Raw genomic sequence first — 21,467 nt, 5'->3', positions numbered from 1 at the left:
TTTATAAAGTTGCCGAGATAAACGCCCAATTTGAACGTATGCCAACTATCTGGATCTGTAGTACAGATCTGAGACCGCCTCGGACCCCACACGGCTTTCATGGATAGTTGACCTATTTCTACATTCATACTGTAAGTGCTGAATTCACTTTTTTCAAGTACACAAACCACCATGAAGTACACGTTGTAGGACACGTAACGTGTGTGTCTATGTGGAATTGATTCGTACATTTGGAACAATTAAAGATGAGATTATTAAGTTTCCTCCAAAAATGCAACTTGTCAACACTTTTTCCTAAAGTGTGATTTATGCGTTGCTGTTTTTTTTGTTTTTAATGTTTTTTGTTTGTTTGACCATACACAAGTGATGCACACAGACGACAACAAACCAAAGAAAGAGACGAGAAACAATGGTGTCACGATAATAAAAAATATCGGTTTTACTAGAGAAGGTTACAAAAATCATCACTATATAAGGAGTCATAGAACTATATCCAACTCAAAAAAAAATAAAAAAAAAATAAAACCATAATGAAACACCTACAAGGGACTACAATGCCATCAAAGTACAATGGAGTTTTTCTTTAGAAAAGAGAGGGGCTGGGAGCACAGGAGGGGTCGGTGGGGGGTGTGGAGGAGGGGCAAACACCGCCTACCATGGTTGTCAGTACGATTGACTACACATCACCTGAAAAAACTGCAAAGACACAGTCATGTCTCCTTCATGCAAATAACGAGGAAACGACAACACCCTGACACGCATCGTCTTATAGGAAATTGAAGTTTGCCTTTACATCAACCTGCTGGCAAAGCACGTATATTAATCAAACATAACACACATGGCAATATAGTCCTTTTTTTTTTTTTTTAATACAGAATAGACAGCTGCACACATGGACGATACTGACATGCTTCATCTCATCAAAGTTAAAAAAAAAAAAAACAACAAAGAATTGTCTGGTTTGTTTTTATTTGATCTTAGGGTAAACTAACCTGCGATGATCGTCGTAGTAGAATATAGTTTATGGTTCCTAAAAAGAATATCTGATTACAAAATCAAGGTATGAAAATTCCTGACTTGTTTGATTCAGAGTGTAAACATCCAAAACAGTCTCTGTGGCTCGTATGAGAGGCATGACGTTGCGAGAAGAAAACGTAACAACAACAACAACCCAAGAAAAAAAAAAGAGAGGGTGACTTCCTGTCTCAACTCGCGCGTCCATGAGTCACTCATTTGGCTGGTCATCGAGTGAAAAATAAAAGACAAAAAAAAAAAATTCAATTAAATCATAATTACTGAATCACAACTCAGCTGCCTAAAACTGATCAAACATATAAAGAAATCAGTCCCCATTATTTTTTTTTTTCACATTTTTAAATGTATACGTCACAAGCACCTCAATCCATCATATATCATATCATATCATGACTGCACTGTATCCCTCTCACGACATATCATTTAAGATGTTACATTACAATTATTATATCAAATGCAGAACTAGTATTTGAGTGCTAAACACATATTTCAAAGGGTACAAGGACATATATCTGTGGGAAAAATAATAGTAGAAGAGCATGGCAAAACACCAACTGTGTTCCCTCTTCTTCTGAAGAGGAGTCAAATCCAGATATTTTTGGGTGATTTGGCTATTTACAGATGAAAAGATTTTGTAAAAGATTTTATTTTTTATTTTTTTTTAGAAAATAAGTCAGCCGAATTCAGTTTATGGTAACAAGGGACACTGTAGCAGTTCTGTTTTTGTTTTGTTTTTTCAAATATAGTAAAATTGCCACGATGCGTACAGCTAGCTGAAAATTCGGATTTGTTCCATTACCTGAGGTGTGTTGTTTTCTGTTTGTTCAAAAGATGGGGACAGATTAAACCCAGATTTCTGCTGCCACTGGTGAGAGGTGGAGCAAAGGAACAGGTGGTGACACAGATCACACCACCTTGGTGTGGAAGTGGTTACTACATGTTACACCAGTAGTTCTTTGCTTAAACAATTTGAAGAAATTAGCACAACGCAACTCAACAAGTGAAAACCAAAGCTTATGAATCTTAAATTGGAATTGTGGTGGTTAACGAGATTAAGAATTACCAATGTGTTGATTTATTTCACTTTTTATTTTTGGACTAGATTAAAATAGCTGTTTTAGCCTTTTAGCGAACTAGCAGCTGGCTAGAGGTTCGACTTAGAGTTACCAACCGTCCTTTAAAAAACACAATTGTCCCATATTTCACAATGAAAAGGTGCATCCCGTTTTGAATTGATCAATTAAAAGATTTCAATACAATTTAAACATTCAGCTTGCCTCTACTGTCTATTGGTAACAAAGCAGTTCAAACTACGTGAACCAGATACTTTTTTGAAACTCTACTTTTAAGTGATGATTTCCCACTGCTGGCGAGCCACTGGCATGTGATGGTCATGGCCCCGACCACTGCGGGAGGCCTTCTTTATTTTTCTGAATGAAAGCTGGCAACACTAGTTCCACTTCAAAATGACATTAGCTGCAATCCTTTCATAAAACTGTTATCAGCAAAATAAGTACATTTCACAAAACTGTCTTTGTCTTTCTACACCTCGTGTTTAAAGTGAATTAATTATAAATCAACAAATTTTGAAAATGCACAGTAATCCTTGCGGTGCAACAGGATTTGAGGGGGGCTCGGTGCGTTGAGATTTTGATCACTATTTTTTTTTTTTTTTTTTTTTTAATTCTCCGTTTCGTTTTTTAATAGTGCGACAGTGTATTGAGCATTAGCAAGAAAAAGTTAAAGATGGAGAACCAAGCAAAGGAGAAAGAACCTATAAGAGCAAACATATAAGGAGGAAGAAAGATCAAAATAGTACCTGTCATACTTTTTTTTAGAGCGCATTAAAAAAAAAAAAGAAAATACAACAACATTCATACACATCCGCACAATATATTCATATTCATATATATATGCATATAAAACACCCAAAAGAATGAAAAACAAAAAAAAAACAAAAAAACAGAGGAAGTTGGTCACTGTCTGGCTTTAAAGTGGCAAAAGCAGACAGTGTACAATGTTTGTTTGTTTGTTTTTTGTATGTATTGATTTATTTTTTTCAGCTGATGGGAGTTGTGTGTTGTCAGGCTGTATTGGCTCAGGGCGCGAGGCCATCACAGCCGGGGCCACGTTCACGAGCCGCCGCCCAAAAGCACATTGGGGGTGGGGCTAGGTGTGGGGGTGGGGAAGTAGAGGAGGAGACGCTTCTGAAGCGATGTGTCGTACCTGAGCTCCACCCCGGCCAGGCGAGCTCCGTCTGGGGGGCTGCTGCCTCTCCTGGCCCCCCATTCTCTTCCCCTCTGGCCGGCGAGCCCGGACCTCCTCACAAAACGTGGCGGAAGGGAAGAGGATGGAGAATCAAGAGGTTGTTTTTTTGGTTGGGGGGGGGCGGGGGGGGGTGGAACTTACCAAACATGACCAAAAGGTGGTTTGTTTGTTGGCTTGTTGTTAACAGTGTGGGTGAGGGCGGGTGTCGCAGGGTGGTTGGTGGTGGACGTGTAGAAGGAGAGATGGGTGGATGCGGCGGCGCATTTGCCCGTCCTTATGAGTAGGAGGAGGAGTTCTGGCCCTCCTTGGAGCGCGCCTCGGCCTCCAGGTCCTGGTCGTCCTTGGTCTTTATGTCCTGGTACTCGTGCGTGGACACGGCACTCTTCAGGTAGGCCCAGTTGGCCGACAGAATCATCAAGTAGTGAATCTGCATCAGAAAAGAGGGTAGGGAATGATGGCTGGTGTGTTCCACTTCTGTTGAACGTACTGTCAATACAGAACGTTTAGCTTTTAGGTTAAGAGTGTAATATTTGGAGATTTTGAGGAAGAAACAGCAACATCAAGTGGTTCCATCTTTCACTCCCCCTGCCTCTCCTGAGCTTGCCAGTGAACTGCCGTGGCCTGAACTCAAAGCACCCAAATCTGGATTCCTCGTCCACGTCTTCTTCTTCGTTGGTTCATTTAAAGATGTGAGCAGTCACCCTAATTGTTCTGTCAATTGGAAAGGATTGTCCACACCAGGCTTCCTTAGAAATATGGCAGCGCAAGATGGCAGCTAACTGGGAGCAAGACCCTTAATCTATGTATGTTCTTATACGTACGCGAACCATTATATTATATTATACTGCGAGTATACCCTTTTATCAGTGCATTCATGGGCAGTATGTGTAATATTTAGGTGATTTTGAAGAAGAAGAAACAGCGACATCAAGTGGCTACATTTTAGATGGCGACGTCTTTAACTCTCCCTCCCTTTCGTGAGCTTGCCAGTGAGCTACAGTGGCCTGCGAGCTGGATACCTCATCCACCTTCTCCATCGGTTTACTTGGGGACGCGAGCGGTGAACCTAATTACGAAACGTGCCGTCTGCCGGCAGCTGTATTGTCCAAGACCTCTGCTCAGTGTGTATTCATATATGTATGAGAAGTGTTCTAAGGGTAGGAAAACCAAATAACCTTTGATTGTACAGTGAGTATACACTTCTATTAATATATTAATGGGCAGCTTGTTGGCTTTTACCAATATGAAAATCATGAATTAAGCCAAATTTTACACACTGGACTTTAAAAAAAAAAAAAAAAAAAAAAATGAGTTGAAAAAGTTGGTGTTGCGCATTCACAACCACAACATTGCAACAGAATTTGAAGCATGCTTTGTGTGACGGTAGTTACACCCTGAAAACATCACTGTCAGCGCTGGTGGTGTGAACCTTCCCCTGCCGTCGTAAAGCACCGGGAAAACAACACAACTGCAGGCAGCTGGAAGAAATTAGAGATTACTGGCTCGCTGCTTTCATTACCAGCCTTGGGAAAAAGACTGAACGTTCAAAAAGCCGTCTCATTTTATGAAGCAGGCTTTGATCGGCTTGGTTTTGGCTGAGCGTTGGCCATTTTTGGGGGCTGGGGGGGTGCTTGGGGTTTGTGCAAAACCATTAAGTTTCTAAGTGGGAGAACAGAGTAGAAATGCAGTTTATACTTTGTTACTGCGCTTTTTCATTCAGTCTCATCTGCCTGATCTACCGAAAAACAAATCTGTCTCTATTTGTACATCATCCTGAACGAGCCTGAGAGGGGCGGGGGTGGGGGGGGGTGGGGGGGGATCAAAGTGCAGAGCGTTGTCAGGTGAACCAACACATTTTCTACTCGGTGCTTTTTTTTTTTTAGAATCTCTATTTCCCCGGACATGAAAGAGTCCGCCTCCACGTTGGAGTGAAACACTGACCTTGTCTACACACACACACACACACACACACACACACACATGTACGCAGGTGCAGCAGAAGCAGCCTGCAGGATCGTATCACAACCAACTCGAGGGGGACGGCAGACGCCGAATACCGGGGAAAAGAAGAAGCGTGAGAGGCGGCGTTGCCACAGCAACTGATCAGCACGCCATGGCAACGTGCATATTTTCAGAAGTGCGTTATCGGCGGGATGGCGAGCCGCGGGTCTTACCAGCGCGATGACGGTTGCGCCGGCACCAGCCAGCGCCACGATGTAGAGGTGGTAGGAGAGGTAGAACTGCGGACAGAGAGGGGAAGCGTTAGCGGGCTGGGAGAGGAGATGAGAAACAGAGCAGAGGAGGAGGAGGAGGAGGAGGAGGAGGAGGAGGTCGGGGCAGCGCCCTCTCACCTCGCTGGTGTTACAGATCTCTCCCAGAGTGGCTCCGCACGCTTTCCCCGGTGTGGCGTTCATGGGAATAATACCTACAGGATCAGAGGGATGAAGCGTTACAGGGCTGCTGCTTTCTCATCAGAAGACAAGAAGGTTCTATTTTTTTTTTTTTATTATTATCTTTGCATTTTTTTTTCCCTCCCCCGAGACCGTGTGATTGAAGGCATTATGAATTAGGCTGGGATAAAGATTAAAGAGGCTGCTGCTCCCCGGGACCCGACTCGTTTTCGCAGTATATATATATAAAAATATGGGTCATTATCTCATTTCAGTTCCTACGTACAAAGATATTCTGAAAAACACTGTACATGTGCGACATTGGAGCTCTACGGCTCCCCCTGTGTAACCCCATATTAGCAAGCTAAATAAGATTATCATGCTTTGCAAGGGGGAAAAAAAGAGGAACGTTACCAAAAATGTCTCCGCCATCAAGCGCGGCTGATAATCAGGTGACGTCTGCCAGTAATTGGGGTTAATATTTCAAACTGCATACGACAGTACGCCTGCCAAATAAAGCCTGATGCTGCCCTTCATCCCGCTTTGCGAGCGGGCCAGCTGTTCTTCAAAATGTGGGTCATGCACTGTACATTAGGCCATCGAACAGATAACCAGATATGCAATCACAGGAGAGTGTTGCTGCGGTAATACCGCGGCAAGGTGGATTTTCCCGGAGATCCAATCAGGATTTCTATAATCTGGTTGCTTGGTTTTTTTTTCCTCTCTCTCTCTCTCTCTCTCTCTCTCTCTCTCTCTCTCTCTCTCTCTCCTTCTTTTAATTTGGTTCTTTTATGAACAGTCTAAAGGTAGAGCGACGCTAGCTGTCTTGTCCCATCACGCTAACAGATTGTATTGGATGGTACGTGCAAGAAAAGAAATCGCAATTTGCAGCATCAATGGAGACGCCGTTTGATGACCTTTTCATGTCACATATGATAACTTCCTTTTTAATGAGCAATCGACTTGCATAGTTGTCTTGACAGGCTGTAGGGGCATCGGTGCTTTCCGTTGCTCCAGTTAAGTGAGAGAGAGAATTTTCTGATGAGAATGTCTGATTCTTTCCATGCCCCACTTTGGTGATGGCGATCAGGAACTATGGCAGCTGAGAAGGGCCATGTTCCTATAATCCAAATCCATTTCGATTCTCTCTTCCCTCTCGGTAACTTCTACTCATTTCGTTATCTGAAAATAATCTGGTTTGTTGCCCTCATGCTGAGGTTCTAATGCTGCAGGTGAGGACCTCAAGTGAAACCAGTGCGTGCAGCAGGAGGGCGTTTTATTTTATGTGGAAAGCAAAAGGGAAAAAAGAAGAAGGAGCTTTTAGCGCCGACGCTAGGCGGCATGTTTACTCCTGCTTGCTTTGATCAGGGCAACTTCAATTTATCTTTGAAAACATGCACCACGCTGTGCAGTCTGATCCTCTTTACTTCAACTCCAAGTCAAAATACCTGCGGGATATTCACGTGTTGCATGGAAATCTTTGCGTTTTGCTCTGCTGTGATTAAGTCTTGGCTGCTGATGTGAAAAGAATATCCATTTATTTTTGTAAGGGTGGGAAAAGTTATTGTTTTGAGTATGTTGTAGTGAGCCTGTTGAAGTCTCGGGAGGATTTAATCACTGGGAATCAAAGCATGTGTGAGCGATACAAGCTAACCCACCGTACTGCCTGACGTCCACGCAGATGGAGTCAGGGGAGGTGATGTTGGCGTCAGGAGACCTCATAGCCGCGCAAGTGTTCCACATGTTGAAGAAGAGGAAAACAGGAATCGCCGTGAAGCCAAAGATGGCCAGGAAGGCCAGGAAAAGAATGTAGGTCAGGAACATGAACTGTGTGTTCAGGACAAGAGAGGAAAATAAAAGATTAGATGTTCATCTCCCCAACAAAAAAAACCAAAACAAACTTTGTTCCAACCCTAAACCCACAGATACCTGTTTGGAACACATGTTTGTACTAACTTGACTGGACATCTGCAGTAATTAGCGTAATCAGGCTGGAAACTGTGCCGGAGTTGCCCTCAAGGCCTCCAGTGGGATTTTTAAGTGTTTGTGTAGAGAGTTCTGTGACTAGCGCCGTAATTAAACGCTCGGAGGCTTTCAATCGAATTTGAGTCGGTGGGAGGGATTGGGAGCAGCTGCTCGGGTGTCGGACGTACGAAAGCGGTGATGCAGCGTCCGCACACGGTGGTCTTGAAGTCGCTCTGCAGCTCCTTCTTGATGGCGCTGGTGGTGTAAAAGCCCTCAGCCAGAAGGATGATGGCGTAGACGAAGAAAAAGGAGGCGATGCCGTAGATGATGTACTGGAAGATCTGGATACTGAAAGAATGATGCAAATGTTACAAAACTTGTAAGAAACTGGTGCCAATTGTTAGCATAACAGGTGGGAAAAGGACTTGTCAGGGCACCCTGACAAGTCTGCGAACAATTTCCAGAGTTAATTGTTGAAATGATCTCGGCCGAGCTCTGCCACTGACTTAAGTCCTACAGCAGATTTCCCCTCTGATTGTCGGTCAGGGGCTAATCAGGGCTAAAAGCAGCCTGCACCGGCGCAAACCGAGCCGAGCTTTGACTGCGACAGAATAAACGTGGGACTTTACGACGGAGGGATTTATTAAAAAACAAATCCTGCTCTGACTTTTATTTTTAGAGCCTCTGAAAGCATGCTTGTCCCTGTGAATTTCACACCGGAGGCTGCTACCAGTGCTAATGTGCCGCGAGTCTCCCCTCGACATATTCAATATTAATTAGGACCCATTAATGTTGCAAGGGGACTTATCAAAAATTCATTGTCCTGATACAGTTATAAAGGCGCAACGCTCCTTTGGCAGAGCAACCTATTGGATCGCGCGGGTTCCGCGTCACAATTTCAACCGGTCTCCAGCAGGCAGGCCGAGAACTTACACCAGGGCGAGGGTGGCGTGGTCCGTCGTGACCCGGGAGAAGTGGTTCTCCAGCATGGTCAGGGTGCCGGTCAGCGCCACGTGGCCGCAGCCGCAGAATAGCGCCACGCCCGAGAAGCAGAGGATGGTGGCCACCAGGGAGGCGTAGGGCACCCCGCCGAGACATTTTATGCAGCACTCGAAGCATCCTGTAGGGGGGGAAGCAGAGGTGGCGGGGGGGGGGGGGGAAAGGGGCTTATTTCTTTGAAGCTCGAAAATGTTTGTGATTAAAAAAAAAAAAGGCTCCACCGTATCGGCTGATGAAACCCAACAGCAACACCCGCTGGCCTTTTGTCCGACGCTCAGCGTTAATTGATGCCCCTGCGCAAACGACTCTGAGTCAGAAGCTCACTCTTTTTTTTTTAAATTTCATTTTATTTTTTTACGCTTGTCTCTCTGCGTCGACAGCAGTAGGAGCAGCACTTTTCCCTGTCAGGCATGTCGAGCGCCTCATCACAGCGTCCTCCACAGTTGGTGCGCGCTGACTTTGAGCTCAGCTAGGAGGCGCTGAATATTACATGTGAACGTGCGCTACATGCTCACATCATGCTCCAAAAATATCTCTCCCTTTGGCCTCGCAACAAACCTGGATGATGAAGCCACGTTCATGCCATTTAAGTCCTATTTTTTACATAAGCTGGAATGTCTTTTGCTGTGTGTAGGACGAGTGCACACACCTCGACTTCGTTTATTTATGAATTGGAGCAGTCGCACCGTTGCATCCAGAAGCTACGAGCTCACAAATCAAATTATCTTTCGGAAAACAGTTTTTTGCTGGATGTAAAAATCGTCAACTTGTCCGAGCTTCGTTTGGACGCAGGTTTGGACGATGCAGTGCGTTCTGCGCCTCATTGTAGTCAAGCGAACGGGAAATAAAAGACAGAAAATAACACATTGTGTCGAGAACAAGAGTCGCATCTTATATAACAGCCGGTAAAAATAGCTCCTCCGGCAAAGCAGGAAGTTACTCTGGGAAAGAGGGAGGGAGGGAGGGAGGGGAAGAAAAAAAAAGAAGCCTAAATGAGCGGCCCTGTGTGTGCCACTTTGCTGTTTCCACGGCAACGTGTTCCAATTGGCGAGTGTGAGGCATCAAAATTTCATACTTCACAATTTGTCGGATCTCGACAGATTTGCGAGCAGAGGCCTCGCTGAGCGCGATCGGCCGTCGAACCTGAGCGGAACCATCTGCGCGGCCCGTCTCGTGTTGCTCGGGCGCTCGGGGCAGTGCGATGAGCCTCTGTTGACACAATGAGGGGATCCAATTGATTTAAGGTTGTCAAGGGGCGAAATGGATCGACTGACAATTTCCCCCCTGAGAGAACTGTGAAATTTGAGACTCAAAAATTTGTCGAAACATCTGTTGAGGAAAATTTGCTCGCTCAATTTTCTAATAGTGCAAACAGAATATTATATGAGTGCCTTCCAGTGCAGGATTTATAATCCAGAATCAAAATACTGAAGATCAATTATTAATCATATTTTCCTTGCAAGAACCACCGACTTTGTCCGATGATCTTTCCCTGCACTTCCTGCAATTTGTTCATTTGGATTTTGGATTAAGGTAGTGTTCACTGTGCACAGGGAAGTTCATAGCACAAGACGTGTGCAAAAGTTTCCTTCGGGGAGGTGGGGGGCTCACAGAGCCCGCTGTGTCTGATTGGCAGTTTCAAAGGTGCGCAGATAGTTGGAGCTGCGGGCGGGCGGGCGAGTGGCGGGGTTGCTGGGTGTGTGGGTGGAGATAAAAGGGAGGGTGATTTGCATATTCATAGCTAGGCTCATGCCAGCTGAAGAAGGCAAAACTGGTGGAATAAAGCATCTCCACGGTTATCAGTTTGATGATGAGACGTGTCCGTGCAGAGAATAATCACCTGCACTGAGGCCCCGCCCAGTTTTTTGTGACTTGCAAACTCGCCCGCTACGTCCTGAAATCTCGCAACTCTTGGGCTGCCGCTGCAGAAGACCCGTGATGCAGCAGGCCCCCCCCAACCCCCCGTTGCATAATAGATTCACGTCTTGTTATTATTATTGGAGGAGGCCGACTGATGGAGAGGCGGTGCCTGAATTGGTTTGAGGGTGGCAGGTTCAGCGGAGGGCAGCCGCAACAGGTAATCTGGAGCGATAGCCCACTGCCGCTGACCTTTTTGCCATGTCATAGTAGAAAACCTGTCAGGCACAGAAGCGGCCCTGGCGCTTTTTAACATGCACACCCAGAAATGTATCTCTGACGCTGTGACATTTCAGAAGTTCTGACAATCGCCTTTAAAGTCGTGGTAGATGGATTCCACATCTGCGATAGATTGTTAGAATTTTATTTGAGGGAAACCACTAGTTCAAGTGCATATATATATATATATATATGTTTTCTTTACAACTCAGAGCGAAGGGGCCTCTGATCTGATCAGCCCGTGGCTATGACTCTTTGTCAGCCCCGGCCGTTAAAGTGCGCTAATGGCAAGCAGACAGGCCGAGTGGCCAGCTGCAGCCGCCCCTAATGGAAATCAATGGGCTATTCATTAGAGCTGAATTTAGGTGACACACAGTGTCCGCACCGCCGCTCTGGTTTTATACCTCGCTGCCTCGCGCTAGCCTCGTTCCCCTGACCCGCGTCTGCCTCTCTTTTGAAATACGAGCGCGCAGTAAATTTTCTTTTGGCAAGCCAGCCGAGGTTAACCGCTGCTGCAGTAGTTGTATGTTCTCTCAGCGGTTATATTTCATATATTCCATTGTTAAAGATGGCAACCGTGCACATTGCCTTGTACAGAAAGGGTTAAAAGGTTTGTATGTTTTTTGAGTTTTATAAATATCTCGGATAAAACTCAAGTTGACTTCAATAAGGGTTTCAGTTTGAGACCAAGATTGTTTGGACAGGGTATCTCGATTCTGGTAATAGATTCCTATACGATAAGATGGATTTGAGGAAGCACCGTCACGAACCGGCGTGACAGGCGAGAGAGACAGTGGCTCGAGGAGACGTGAATGAAGGGAAAGACTTTGTGCTTCACATGGTTGGAAATCGGGCGGAGGAACAAAGCAAGAGAAGAAACAAGACGGCGAAGGAGGACGCTTAGCGAGCGAGAGCGCGAGGAGGAACGGAGTAATGAACAGAGCGAGAGGGAGAAGTGTGAGCAAAGAAGCAGTTCCTGGCCCCAGGGCCGGCACACAGCAGTTGCCATGGCAACGTGCTATCCTCAACCCAGTTTGGCGGAGGCCGCGCGCACACTGGTAGAGGGACGCAACGTAAGGAAAGCTAAAGGCTGGCGCTCCGTAGTGACAGTTTTTAAAGAAGACTGACCAACACGGCAGGAAGCAGCGGTGTAGTGAGAGCCAGGAAGCAAAGGGCGGACGCTGAAAACGTCGATTCGGGGCTAAAAAAATAACGTCAGACTTTCTGCCAGCGCGATCCGGCCTCCCTGCGCGTGCAACAGCAAGCGCATCCATCCATTTCACCCAGTTTGGTTTCTGCAACATCATGAGCAGATCTGCTTCTTCGGCCCCTCTGCTCCTAAACACTTAGTGTCCCGTTTGTTTGGAGCGAACACATGGAAGACGGCGGAAATGAAATTGAATCCATGTTTAGAAAGTTACCTGTCGATCAGAGCCCAAGCATTTCAGTTGGCTGAACAGACAGGTCAGGTCAGTACGATGGATATGAACAGGCCACAGTCATGGCGAGTGACCCCTTTTCACATTCGTCATGGATATAAACACATTGATACTACGCCAGTCAATAAACACTTAACGTCTAGTAAAAGCTTCGGTGGACACAGCTTGTGCACTTTTATTGGCATCCTACAGCTGTGCACGCCGGTGAATAAAACACATTTCAAGCCCTAAACGGCTTTAAAAGTGAGAAAATGAGTCTGAAGCGGACACTAAACTGACGTTTCACTGTGCTTGTGTTTTGGTTTGGAGAAAGTTTGGGCCTCTCCCTGGCTGCTTGACGCCCCTTTGTGGTGATGGTGCCGATTCCCATCAGTCAAACCTGTCAATCATCTCACACCCACGGCACTGAGCGACGGGTGTTCGCCCAAAACAAATAAAAAATCTTGAATTCAAATTTGTAGCTTTTGAAATCAGCTTTTTAACAGCTTCCTTCCTCCTAAAGTAATTGCCATGAGCATAAACTGGGTTACAGTCGTCGTGCCCTACATTGACTGAACGGTGTTTCCCTTAAACATTTTTTAAGTCTTGATCGGAACAATTTTCCACCGTCACGCGGCACCACTGGGTTGCGTAACACCATTGCAGCCAACTGTTCGTTCGTACGCGCGGTGCATCTGCCGCATGTTAGCGGCGTTAATAAAGCTTTGTGAATATTTCAGCGGCCGGTCTGCTCCCTGCCTGCGGCCGTACTCCAATTTAGAAGTGCTGTATTCATTATGGGGCAGTTTCCTCCCAAGTGCATTGTGGGTAGCTTCTTGCAAGAAGGGAGGGAGGCTGTGGGAAAGTGAAGTAAGGAGGGATGGGTAATGGGAAAGAGGGAGAGAAGGCGTGGAGGGGGGGTAGAGATAGAAAGTCCCATCTGTTTGATGGCTGCAGACGCTCAACGCCAACCCGTAACCTGGGCCACGGCCTGGGAGATTTCATCTTTCCACTCCAGTTGAGGGGTAAAACCGCTGCTAGCGAGCTTTTTAAAGCCTTTTAAAAATTGCGGCAGGACATCGGGATCGCGGTGTCAGGAAGCTGCGAGGGGCCACTGTGAGCCTGTGCAGTTTAGTTCCGTAGCTTTTGGTTCCACAACTGCATAAAACCAGAAATAATAGTAATTTATATCTATATATATATATATATATAGATATATATGTATATACATATGCCTCAGCATCCTCTGTAATCCACCATGTTTTAGGAATAGTCTTGAGCATGTTTGACTTCTGTATAAATGCTACTATGCTACACGGATGCATGCACTGCTCCTGAAAGCCTCGGGCCCACTGATAAGTGCAAAGTGGTTGGGTTGTCAGTAGCCAATGGGCGTGCTGTCTTTAAAAAGCTCAGCACGCTCAGCTGGCATAACACCGCCTAAAAGAAGACCGTAGATTTAGACCGTAAATGAAAAAAAAAAAATCCTCATCTGATGACCACAGCGTGATCAAAACAAACGTTTTCGCTAATCGCCTTGTCAGAGCCACTGATAGAAAGAACACACCAGACTCCATGCCAGGTAAGAGGATGACACCGGCTGCTGATTCCATTCCCACCCAGGAATATTTTGCACCACCACCCACCAACAACCCCCCGCCCCATAGCGGTACATAACTGACCCTAATCTTCTGCTTGTTAGAAACCTCTGGCTCGGCCCGCGCGGCATTATAAATGCCACAAGGTTAGCATCTGGCCCCGGCTGAAATAGAGCCTGATGGACCGCGCGGCCGTCCAATCACATCCTCTTCTGCCTGATCGATTCTTCCATCGCCACTGATCTTGAGGTCAGGTGCCCTGCGTCTCTCGGGCTAAAACTCCAACAGCTGGGTGAGCCACTCTGCTCCCAAGACGCAAACTGAACACACACGTACCCATGATGCTCGTACGAGTAAAGCAGATGGGACACACACACACACACACACACACACACACACACACACACACACACACACACACACACACGAGTGCTTCCAGATGCAGAGAAACACACATACATGCCCGTCTCATTTGTTCGGAAAGTCCCACGTCCAAGAGCCGACCCTTCTGACCCAGGAAACAAACATTAGCGGGAGGTAAATACGAGGGACGGTAACGTCCAACACCATGTGCCGCACTCACTCAGGTCAAACATTGAGCAGCTCTCCGGGTGACTGAAGGTGCTTTTCCTTGTTTGTCAGTTTCTCTTGTGAACTGGGTCACAGCCGCAGAGTAAAAACGCTACAACCACTGACCTGAAGATTCCCGGTCCACCAGGATCAGCGGTGAGTGGAGTGAAAGCACTGAGAGGCAGCACAGAGCAGTGGCCCAACAGGTTTCTCTTTCCTCTTATAGTATTTTTTTTAGGCAGCTGTGAACTCATTTCTTGGTTTGTTTTCCTCCACTGGTGTCCTCGCAGGTGCCACATTCTGGCACAAAGACCGACTCACTGGCACACTGAACACTGAATAAACTGAGCTTTGAATAACCCCAAATCAGAAGACTAATACAAAATAATATCCAAACCAATCATACATGATTTTCTTTGTTGTTCTTGTGATAACCATGTTCCCCAGTGCTTGATACACACAGCTCTTCCAGAGTTCCTTGCCTTGGGGGCAGTCTGGTCATTTGGAGAATATCAGCGCACCAATTGTGCAAGTTGTCCAGAGGGCGCTGAGGATAACAGCGAGTGCCAACACGGTGTGAATGTCACGCTGTCCTGTTTGGACAGCGCCATCACCTGTCCCGAGGTGACGCGGCAGCGCCAGCTCAGCTTGTTCTGGAGCTTGCGTTCCGCCAAGATGTGAAATGGCCCCCGTGGCCAGAAGTGCCGTGCCATGGACCTGAATGGCTCAGCACTTACGCAACCCACTTGGCTGATGTCACTCTTCCCGGAGATGCTGAAGGAGTCGGTGGCCCCGGCTGCTCTGCTCCGCCTCCCCCGACCACATGATCACGGCCCGTTGCCAGCGCTGCTGATACGTTTTCTGTGAAGGCCGATTCCGAGTACCCCTTCTCTGTTCATCGCTGACGAATAAGACCTTTTGAGGGCAAATGCCAACAAAGTGACTCAAAATCACGATCCGGCCAATTGTGCTTACGGGCGGCGGAAACAAACAAAAGCCGGGCCCAAAGTGGCACAGAGCGACCTCGGCTCGCGGCCAAGGTGTCCCGGCGTGATGTTCGCCCTTGTTAACCGCAACGAGTGCTAATCGGCGTTGGGGCGTTTTTACGGGGCCCCGGGATTGAAGGCAGCAGATTGGGCATCAGTGGGTGATGGAGGAAGGCCAGAGGAGGTTGGCATCGATCGAGAACACGGCACGCTGGGGCCAACCTGCCACTTGCTGCTATTCATATACCGGCCACAGACGCAGGGTCACTGTGGACGTCTCGCCGAGGGGCGATGCTGGTTTGTGACGCTGAAACCCGTGACGGACAGCAGTAGCGTTCAATGTCTGGACCGGTAGATTTAGGTTTATTTTTCTAAATAGATAATGCTCATGTATTACTTTCAACCCTGCATTCAACCACAATTTTGCCTATGTTAGCAAAAAAAAACAACAACCCTGGAAAGAATAGAATATAATATATAAAGGTGAGCGTAGCGTCAGGACAGAGATGTACCGCAGCAACCCCACCGCAAGAAACCAAGCACAGACATTTGCCTCAACCACTCCTGGTCATTGACACGTAAACAAATACAAGCGCACGCGCTGACCCACGCGCGCGCACACACACACACACACACACACACACACACGTCCAGATGGAGGCTGACAGCATGCTTTGGGCCAAAGGCTTAAAATGAGGAAGCCATGAGCCGCTCCCTGTGTGACGGCTTTCACATGCTTCCACAACCTCACACACCTCCAGGGCGAAGGCAGAAAGGGAGTGTGTGTGTGTGTGTGTGTGTGTGTGTGTGTGTGTGTGTGTGTGTGTGTGTATAAAAGAGAGTGAAGGACAGATAAGCAGTAGAACCTGGTCCCAGCGGTGAATTAAACGAGATGATGATGAACTAGAAAAACAGGGGGATGGCAATGACTGAGGATTAGGCAATTTTATTGACATCAGTTTCATTCAGTGAGTTTTTCATGGCATGCAATGATAGAATCAGATGCAACCGTTGTCAAGCGAAGAGAACCATTACAGGGAGGAAGAATTTCTTGCATGTAAATTGAAAGCAAGCAACAAAAAAAAAAAAATCTGTTTTTTTTTGCTAGAAACTGAAGATGCTGAAGATGAATCTGCATCAGATTTCACTTCTATCTATTTTTGACATTTGTGACTGAAAAACCCACGAGAAGCAGAGACTTTTTGAACCAGATTGCGGTTGCTGCTTGTAACCATGTCAAGTAGGAGATGTGGAGCAGCAAGTCCATGCGCTGTCAAGTCCATGTGGGCGTATGCAAGATAAAATGTCTGAACATTCTACTATTGCACAGTCAGTTTTCCTGCTGGACACTGCACGGGAACTTGGCATTTACGTTTGGCAAACGGGACCAGACCATTGGAATGTTTTTCAAGATTTTAAGCGACAGTGGTTTCAAAGCAGCAAAACCATAGCACGAAACTACACAGCTTGTGAAGGAGGGACTTATTCACACTTTTTTGAAATTGTAGTTTTCACTGCAGATCTGGTCTGGCAGATAAACTGGCACTGTTGAGTTTGAACTGTTTAAGTCTTCCATTACTGGTGCTGGATAATTGCATTAGTGGCCTAATTGATACAATTGACCAGTTTTCTGCCCTAAACTGATTAACCGCCGTGAGAAGCCGAGAGAGTGGAGGGCAAGCTTTGAGGATTTGTGCACAAGTGTGTCGTGATGATTTGCTGTGTCTTGTAAAGTGCCATAATATACGTATAGACCCATCCCCCACAATAAAAAGAACCCAAAGGCCCCAACCACCACCTCTTGAGCATCATTGATCCATAAAAAATTCAATTCTTTTATTTGACGTTAAAACAGTTTGATCCGCTGACTGACCCGAATCGGGCAAGTTTCCAATGTTTATCTGCAACACAAACTAAATGCTAAACACAAACAGAGGTTGGCCTTTAGTTTCCACGTCTGCACCTGAGCTCAGCCCAACTGCAACCTTCTCTTAAGCTGGGGCTGGCGTGAGAAAGCCGAGCGGGGCAATATTTCCGTCCCATTGCATCTATTTAGTTTGGTTTCATCACGTGGTCACCCACTTACCTTTCTACTCTATTGTATTTTCATATTCTTAATCGTTTCACTTGTTCAATTTACACAATTTCAAGATGTGAGTGGAGACCTCTCGCTCTTCCCGTTGTGCTAAAGTAAAGCAAATTACCCAGGCAGTCATTCACAATGCTGTGTTGTTGTTGTTTGCCTCAGCTATCTCGTTGAATCCAGCTTAATCCAAATACTCGCTACTAAACTTTTTGCCAAAGCCAGCCTGCGGTATAAAAAAGCCTTTAGTGCTCTTTTGTTTTTTAAGAATGGAACACACACCACACTGCTGTATCCACCGGTGACATGCTAAATCCTGACCTTAGCGTCCACCCCCCCTTCTCCTCAATCGACGCTGATTGGTCCGGTCACATCCTCACCAGCTAAAAACAATTCAAACTAAATAATACAGACTTGAAATCTGTGTCGTCCGATTGGAAAAAACAAAACAAAACATAAAAACAAAACGGAAAAGTATTCACCAAAACAAAGCTTCAGTTCTTCTAAATAAGCCCTGGTTTTGTCTTAAAAAAAAACATTTTGTATGAAGACGCTGCTTTGTTTAGGGCAAACATCACAGGTTCTTTTTTTGCAAAGAAAATAAAAAGACCAAGCAACAATAAAGAATCCAAAGGCCAGATCAAGAGGCGTCCTCTCCTGTGCTTCAGAGGCGGCGGCCAGCGTTGACCCTCCATGTGGCAAACGAAAGAAAACCCGCACCCCTCCAGACGATGATGTAATCCTTTACGGTGCTGATCTGAACATCATAACGGAGCGGCGAGCCAGCAATGCGTTATGTAATAGCGGGTACTCAGACACACAGGCATTCACACGCACAATTTAGGGAAGAAAGGAAGGTGGAGGAACGTTGAGGACAACACAGAGGAGCCCAAACTGCTCACAGGACTTCTTTGGGGAGAACCAAATATGTCCACCACACAGGAGGTCGCCTCCTCCAATCAGACATTCAGGCCGAGGCAAATTCCACATGCGGCCGCACCTCAGACTGTCGCTGTCGTCTGGCGACTATCCGAGTCCAGCGCACCTCTGCAGAGACCCAGATTAGAGATTATAGGACACAATCGCGCAAAAAGATCATAGCGACCACCCAACGGCGCTGCCGTCCGTCCCTCGGATTATAGGATGCGTTTTTGTTCTGTGATCATTGCCCAGCGTGCAATCGCTGGACAGATAAGTAGCACGGCTAGCGGCTAGCGGCTAGCCAGCGCCACCAGCAGAGTTCATGGTGCACTTCCAATATTTTAGTGGCACAGACATGGTACATGGTGGGGCAGTCGCACAGCTTGCTAGTAAGATGTGTCCCAAATCACATACTTGTGGACCTCCGGTGAGTCTAACTGTCTCCCGGCTCTCGCGCAAGTGATTGAAAGTAATTCCAAAAAAAAGATCCTGCAAAAAACTTGACATGATTGTCATTAAAAAACTGCGACACTAGCATTAGCATTAGCAGTCACTCACTCCAGGTCAAAGCTGGGGCTGGAGGGAAAAAAACGTATTCAAACAAACGCTAAAAAAAACCCCAACTGTGCTCACTTTGCACCCCTCCTGGCCGCTTCAGTTGGACCAAAGGCTCACGTTTTCAGTGAAATGCGTGATGATTCCTAGTTTAGTCACGTTACACAAACTCTGATTGTCACGTTACGACATTAATCCTCAAACTTCCCGCACACTGAATCGGAAGCGAGTCGTTACGAGGCAGAAGAGGCGGCGCTGGCACCCACCGGGGCAAGCTCCTTACACGACACTGCTCGCCTCCTTGCCTAACCCCCCCTCCGCTCCGTCGTAAATCTCCCACTTCTTAACGGACGCTATAAGCTTATGGTTACGTTCCAGATGTCAAAGGCGCACACAAATGATTGCGGCAACAAATAGGCCATCCTTCAATCCCCGCTCTATTTCCGTACTTTGCTCGCCGTGGGCGGCTTTTTGCGGTTGCGCAACCTCACACCTGGAGCCGGCCCGTACGCCCGGGTCCGGGTGGGCTCAACGTACTTCCGTCACTCTCAACCGCTTTGAAATAAAACGGCCACGTGTTGGCGGCCGACGACTACCACCGAAGACCCCGACCTTCCTGCGAGTGTCCGGACAGGACTTGGAGAACTCTCATTGGACAGTGGCCTGTGTGTGCATGAGGGGATGATGTAATGTCTTTTTTTTTTTTTTTTTTTTAAAGACCACCGTTGAGAGACAGCCCACTCTTTTCCTCCTGACATTGTTGGTCTTTTTTTTTTTTTCAGGATGTGTAAATGGGCAACAATTCCAAGTTCAAATCCTACGTTTTGGCTTCCAAGCATCGCTTTTTAATTCCTTTCTTTTTTTGGAACCATAATGACGTCGTTAGCACCTTTACGGATGGATGCACTGGGAGGGAGGAAAAAAATTCAGAGGAACGGAACTTCATTGGGCCAAAGAGGTGACGAAAAGCCCCTCCAGGCCCCACACAGTCTGGGTGGCTGGGCCTCAGCTCTCCTGCTCTCCTGCTCTCCTGCTCTCCGGGTCAAACAGGCTCACGGCCCGACTGTGAACCAGGAGGCCGCCGCTCCCCGTCCTTGTCATTTCATATTTTAAAACGGCTCGCGCAGACAAGATGGCCGGGTTGATCCTCCCAAGAAAAGGAAAACAAGCATCTGGGTGACAGCCACTCTGCTTGGGCGTCGAGTCCCGCCGCGCAGGCGGACACGCCCACGCCCGCGCTACACACGCCGATTCGGCTCGGAATCAACAGTTTGATTGGATGGAATTGACTTTGTGACGGCGCAACGCGTGAGCGCGCCTCCCCCCCTCCCCTACCCTCCCCTCCCCACCCCCGCCTGAAGATGCAAAAACCCCAACACACACACACACACACACACACACACACACCCGCCGCCTTTTACTGAGCAGCGTTAGGATTTGAAGGATGCCCAACCACAGCCACATTCCTTCAGATCCTGAACGCTGCTGCCGCTACTTCAATCTGGTCGCTTCTTGTCAGACGGCGCAGCATCCTCCTCCTCCTCCTCCTCCTCCTCCTCCTCGCACACAGCCAGCAGCCGTACGTTGCACCGGCCGTTTCACGACGTCCCCGACACGTAGCTTAAACACGGAGGGTGGGTGGGGTGACAGAAAAAAAAAAGGGGGGGGGGGGTCGTCGGGTCCGAAGCGTCGGTGATGGAGATCGAAGCGGCAGCTGTTGCCGCTCGCGCCGCACCTGCAGCCCGACAGCAATGCAGCCGGTCGGCGCGCACGGAGCGCAGATTGACCCCATCGCGAGGAAGAATGAAAGAAAGATAATCAAAGAGGCAAATTGGCATTGAAGCATGCAACAATAGCACCAGGCGGAACCCAAAAGGGAAGTACAGCAGCATGGACACTCAGCGCAGCCCCTCTGCAATATAACACAAAGGATTGCGGACGGGATTGGCGGCTAATCCGCAGCACAGATTGATTTTCTTTTTTTTTCTTCTTCTTTTGTTTTTACCCCCAAATGGCTCTCGAACGATATAGAGAGCAATGCCGAGTGAGGGAGTGCAAAATATAAAATAAAATAAAATAAAATAAAATGCCGCTATTGTGTCGCGCACAGTCGAAGCCCGGAGGTGGCGCAAACGCGAGGGAAAACGATGGGCGATTTTCTTTCCTCTCTCTCTCTCTCTCTGTCTCTCTCTGTCTCTCTCCCCATTAATTAGACCAAAAAGGCGCAGATGACGGCGACTGATAGCGCTACCTTTGCTCTCCTGGCCCTCGTCTTGAGTCTCCTCCGCGTTGGAGTCCATGGCCGGCTTTGTCCCATCCATGATTAGTATATATATATATTATTTTTTTTTAGCGCAATATAGTCTCCGTGTGCCACTCGGTACCTGACAGTGTGTGGATGGTGGAACCTATTCAGCGGACTTGATGCTCTCTCTCTCTCTCTCTCTCTCTCTCTCCCTCTCCCTCCCTCCCTCCTGCTCTCTCTCGTGCTCACACCCCTCCCTCGCCCCCTCCCTCCCTCCACCCCACCCCCCTCCCTCCCT

General features: G+C 47.2%; 1 protein-coding gene across 2 annotated transcripts in view; it reads right to left on the bottom strand.

The window, feature by feature from the left end:
• Positions 1-415: 415 nt before the first annotated feature.
• LOC142881493 (neuronal membrane glycoprotein M6-b-like) overlaps positions 416-21,467 on the bottom strand; it is a 31,864-nt gene continuing 10,812 nt past the window's right edge. Inside the window, exons 1-7 of one of the 2 annotated variants that reach the window (XM_076015797.1) lie at positions 21,176-21,351; positions 8,592-8,778; positions 7,847-8,006; positions 7,352-7,520; positions 5,655-5,728; positions 5,478-5,543; positions 416-3,730 (exon numbers count right to left, since the gene is read on the bottom strand). In XM_076015797.1, the coding sequence (XP_075871912.1) occupies positions 3,578-3,730; positions 5,478-5,543; positions 5,655-5,728; positions 7,352-7,520; positions 7,847-8,006; positions 8,592-8,778; positions 21,176-21,245 (879 nt within the window). In that variant the 5' untranslated portion in view covers positions 21,246-21,351 and the 3' untranslated portion in view covers positions 416-3,577. Of the gene's footprint in view, positions 3,731-5,477; positions 5,544-5,654; positions 5,729-7,351; positions 7,521-7,846; positions 8,007-8,591; positions 8,779-21,175; positions 21,352-21,467 lie in introns of those variants that run through there. The other variant, XM_076015798.1, reaches the window with a different exon arrangement.

Source organism: Nelusetta ayraudi, unplaced genomic scaffold (assembly GCF_046127955.1).
Source record: "Nelusetta ayraudi isolate G7.1 ecotype Tasmania unplaced genomic scaffold, CSIRO-AGI_Nayr_v1 ptg000197l, whole genome shotgun sequence".
Lineage (NCBI taxonomy): Eukaryota > Metazoa > Chordata > Actinopteri > Tetraodontiformes > Monacanthidae > Nelusetta > Nelusetta ayraudi.
This window is presented reverse-complemented; position numbering and strand designations above follow the sequence as displayed.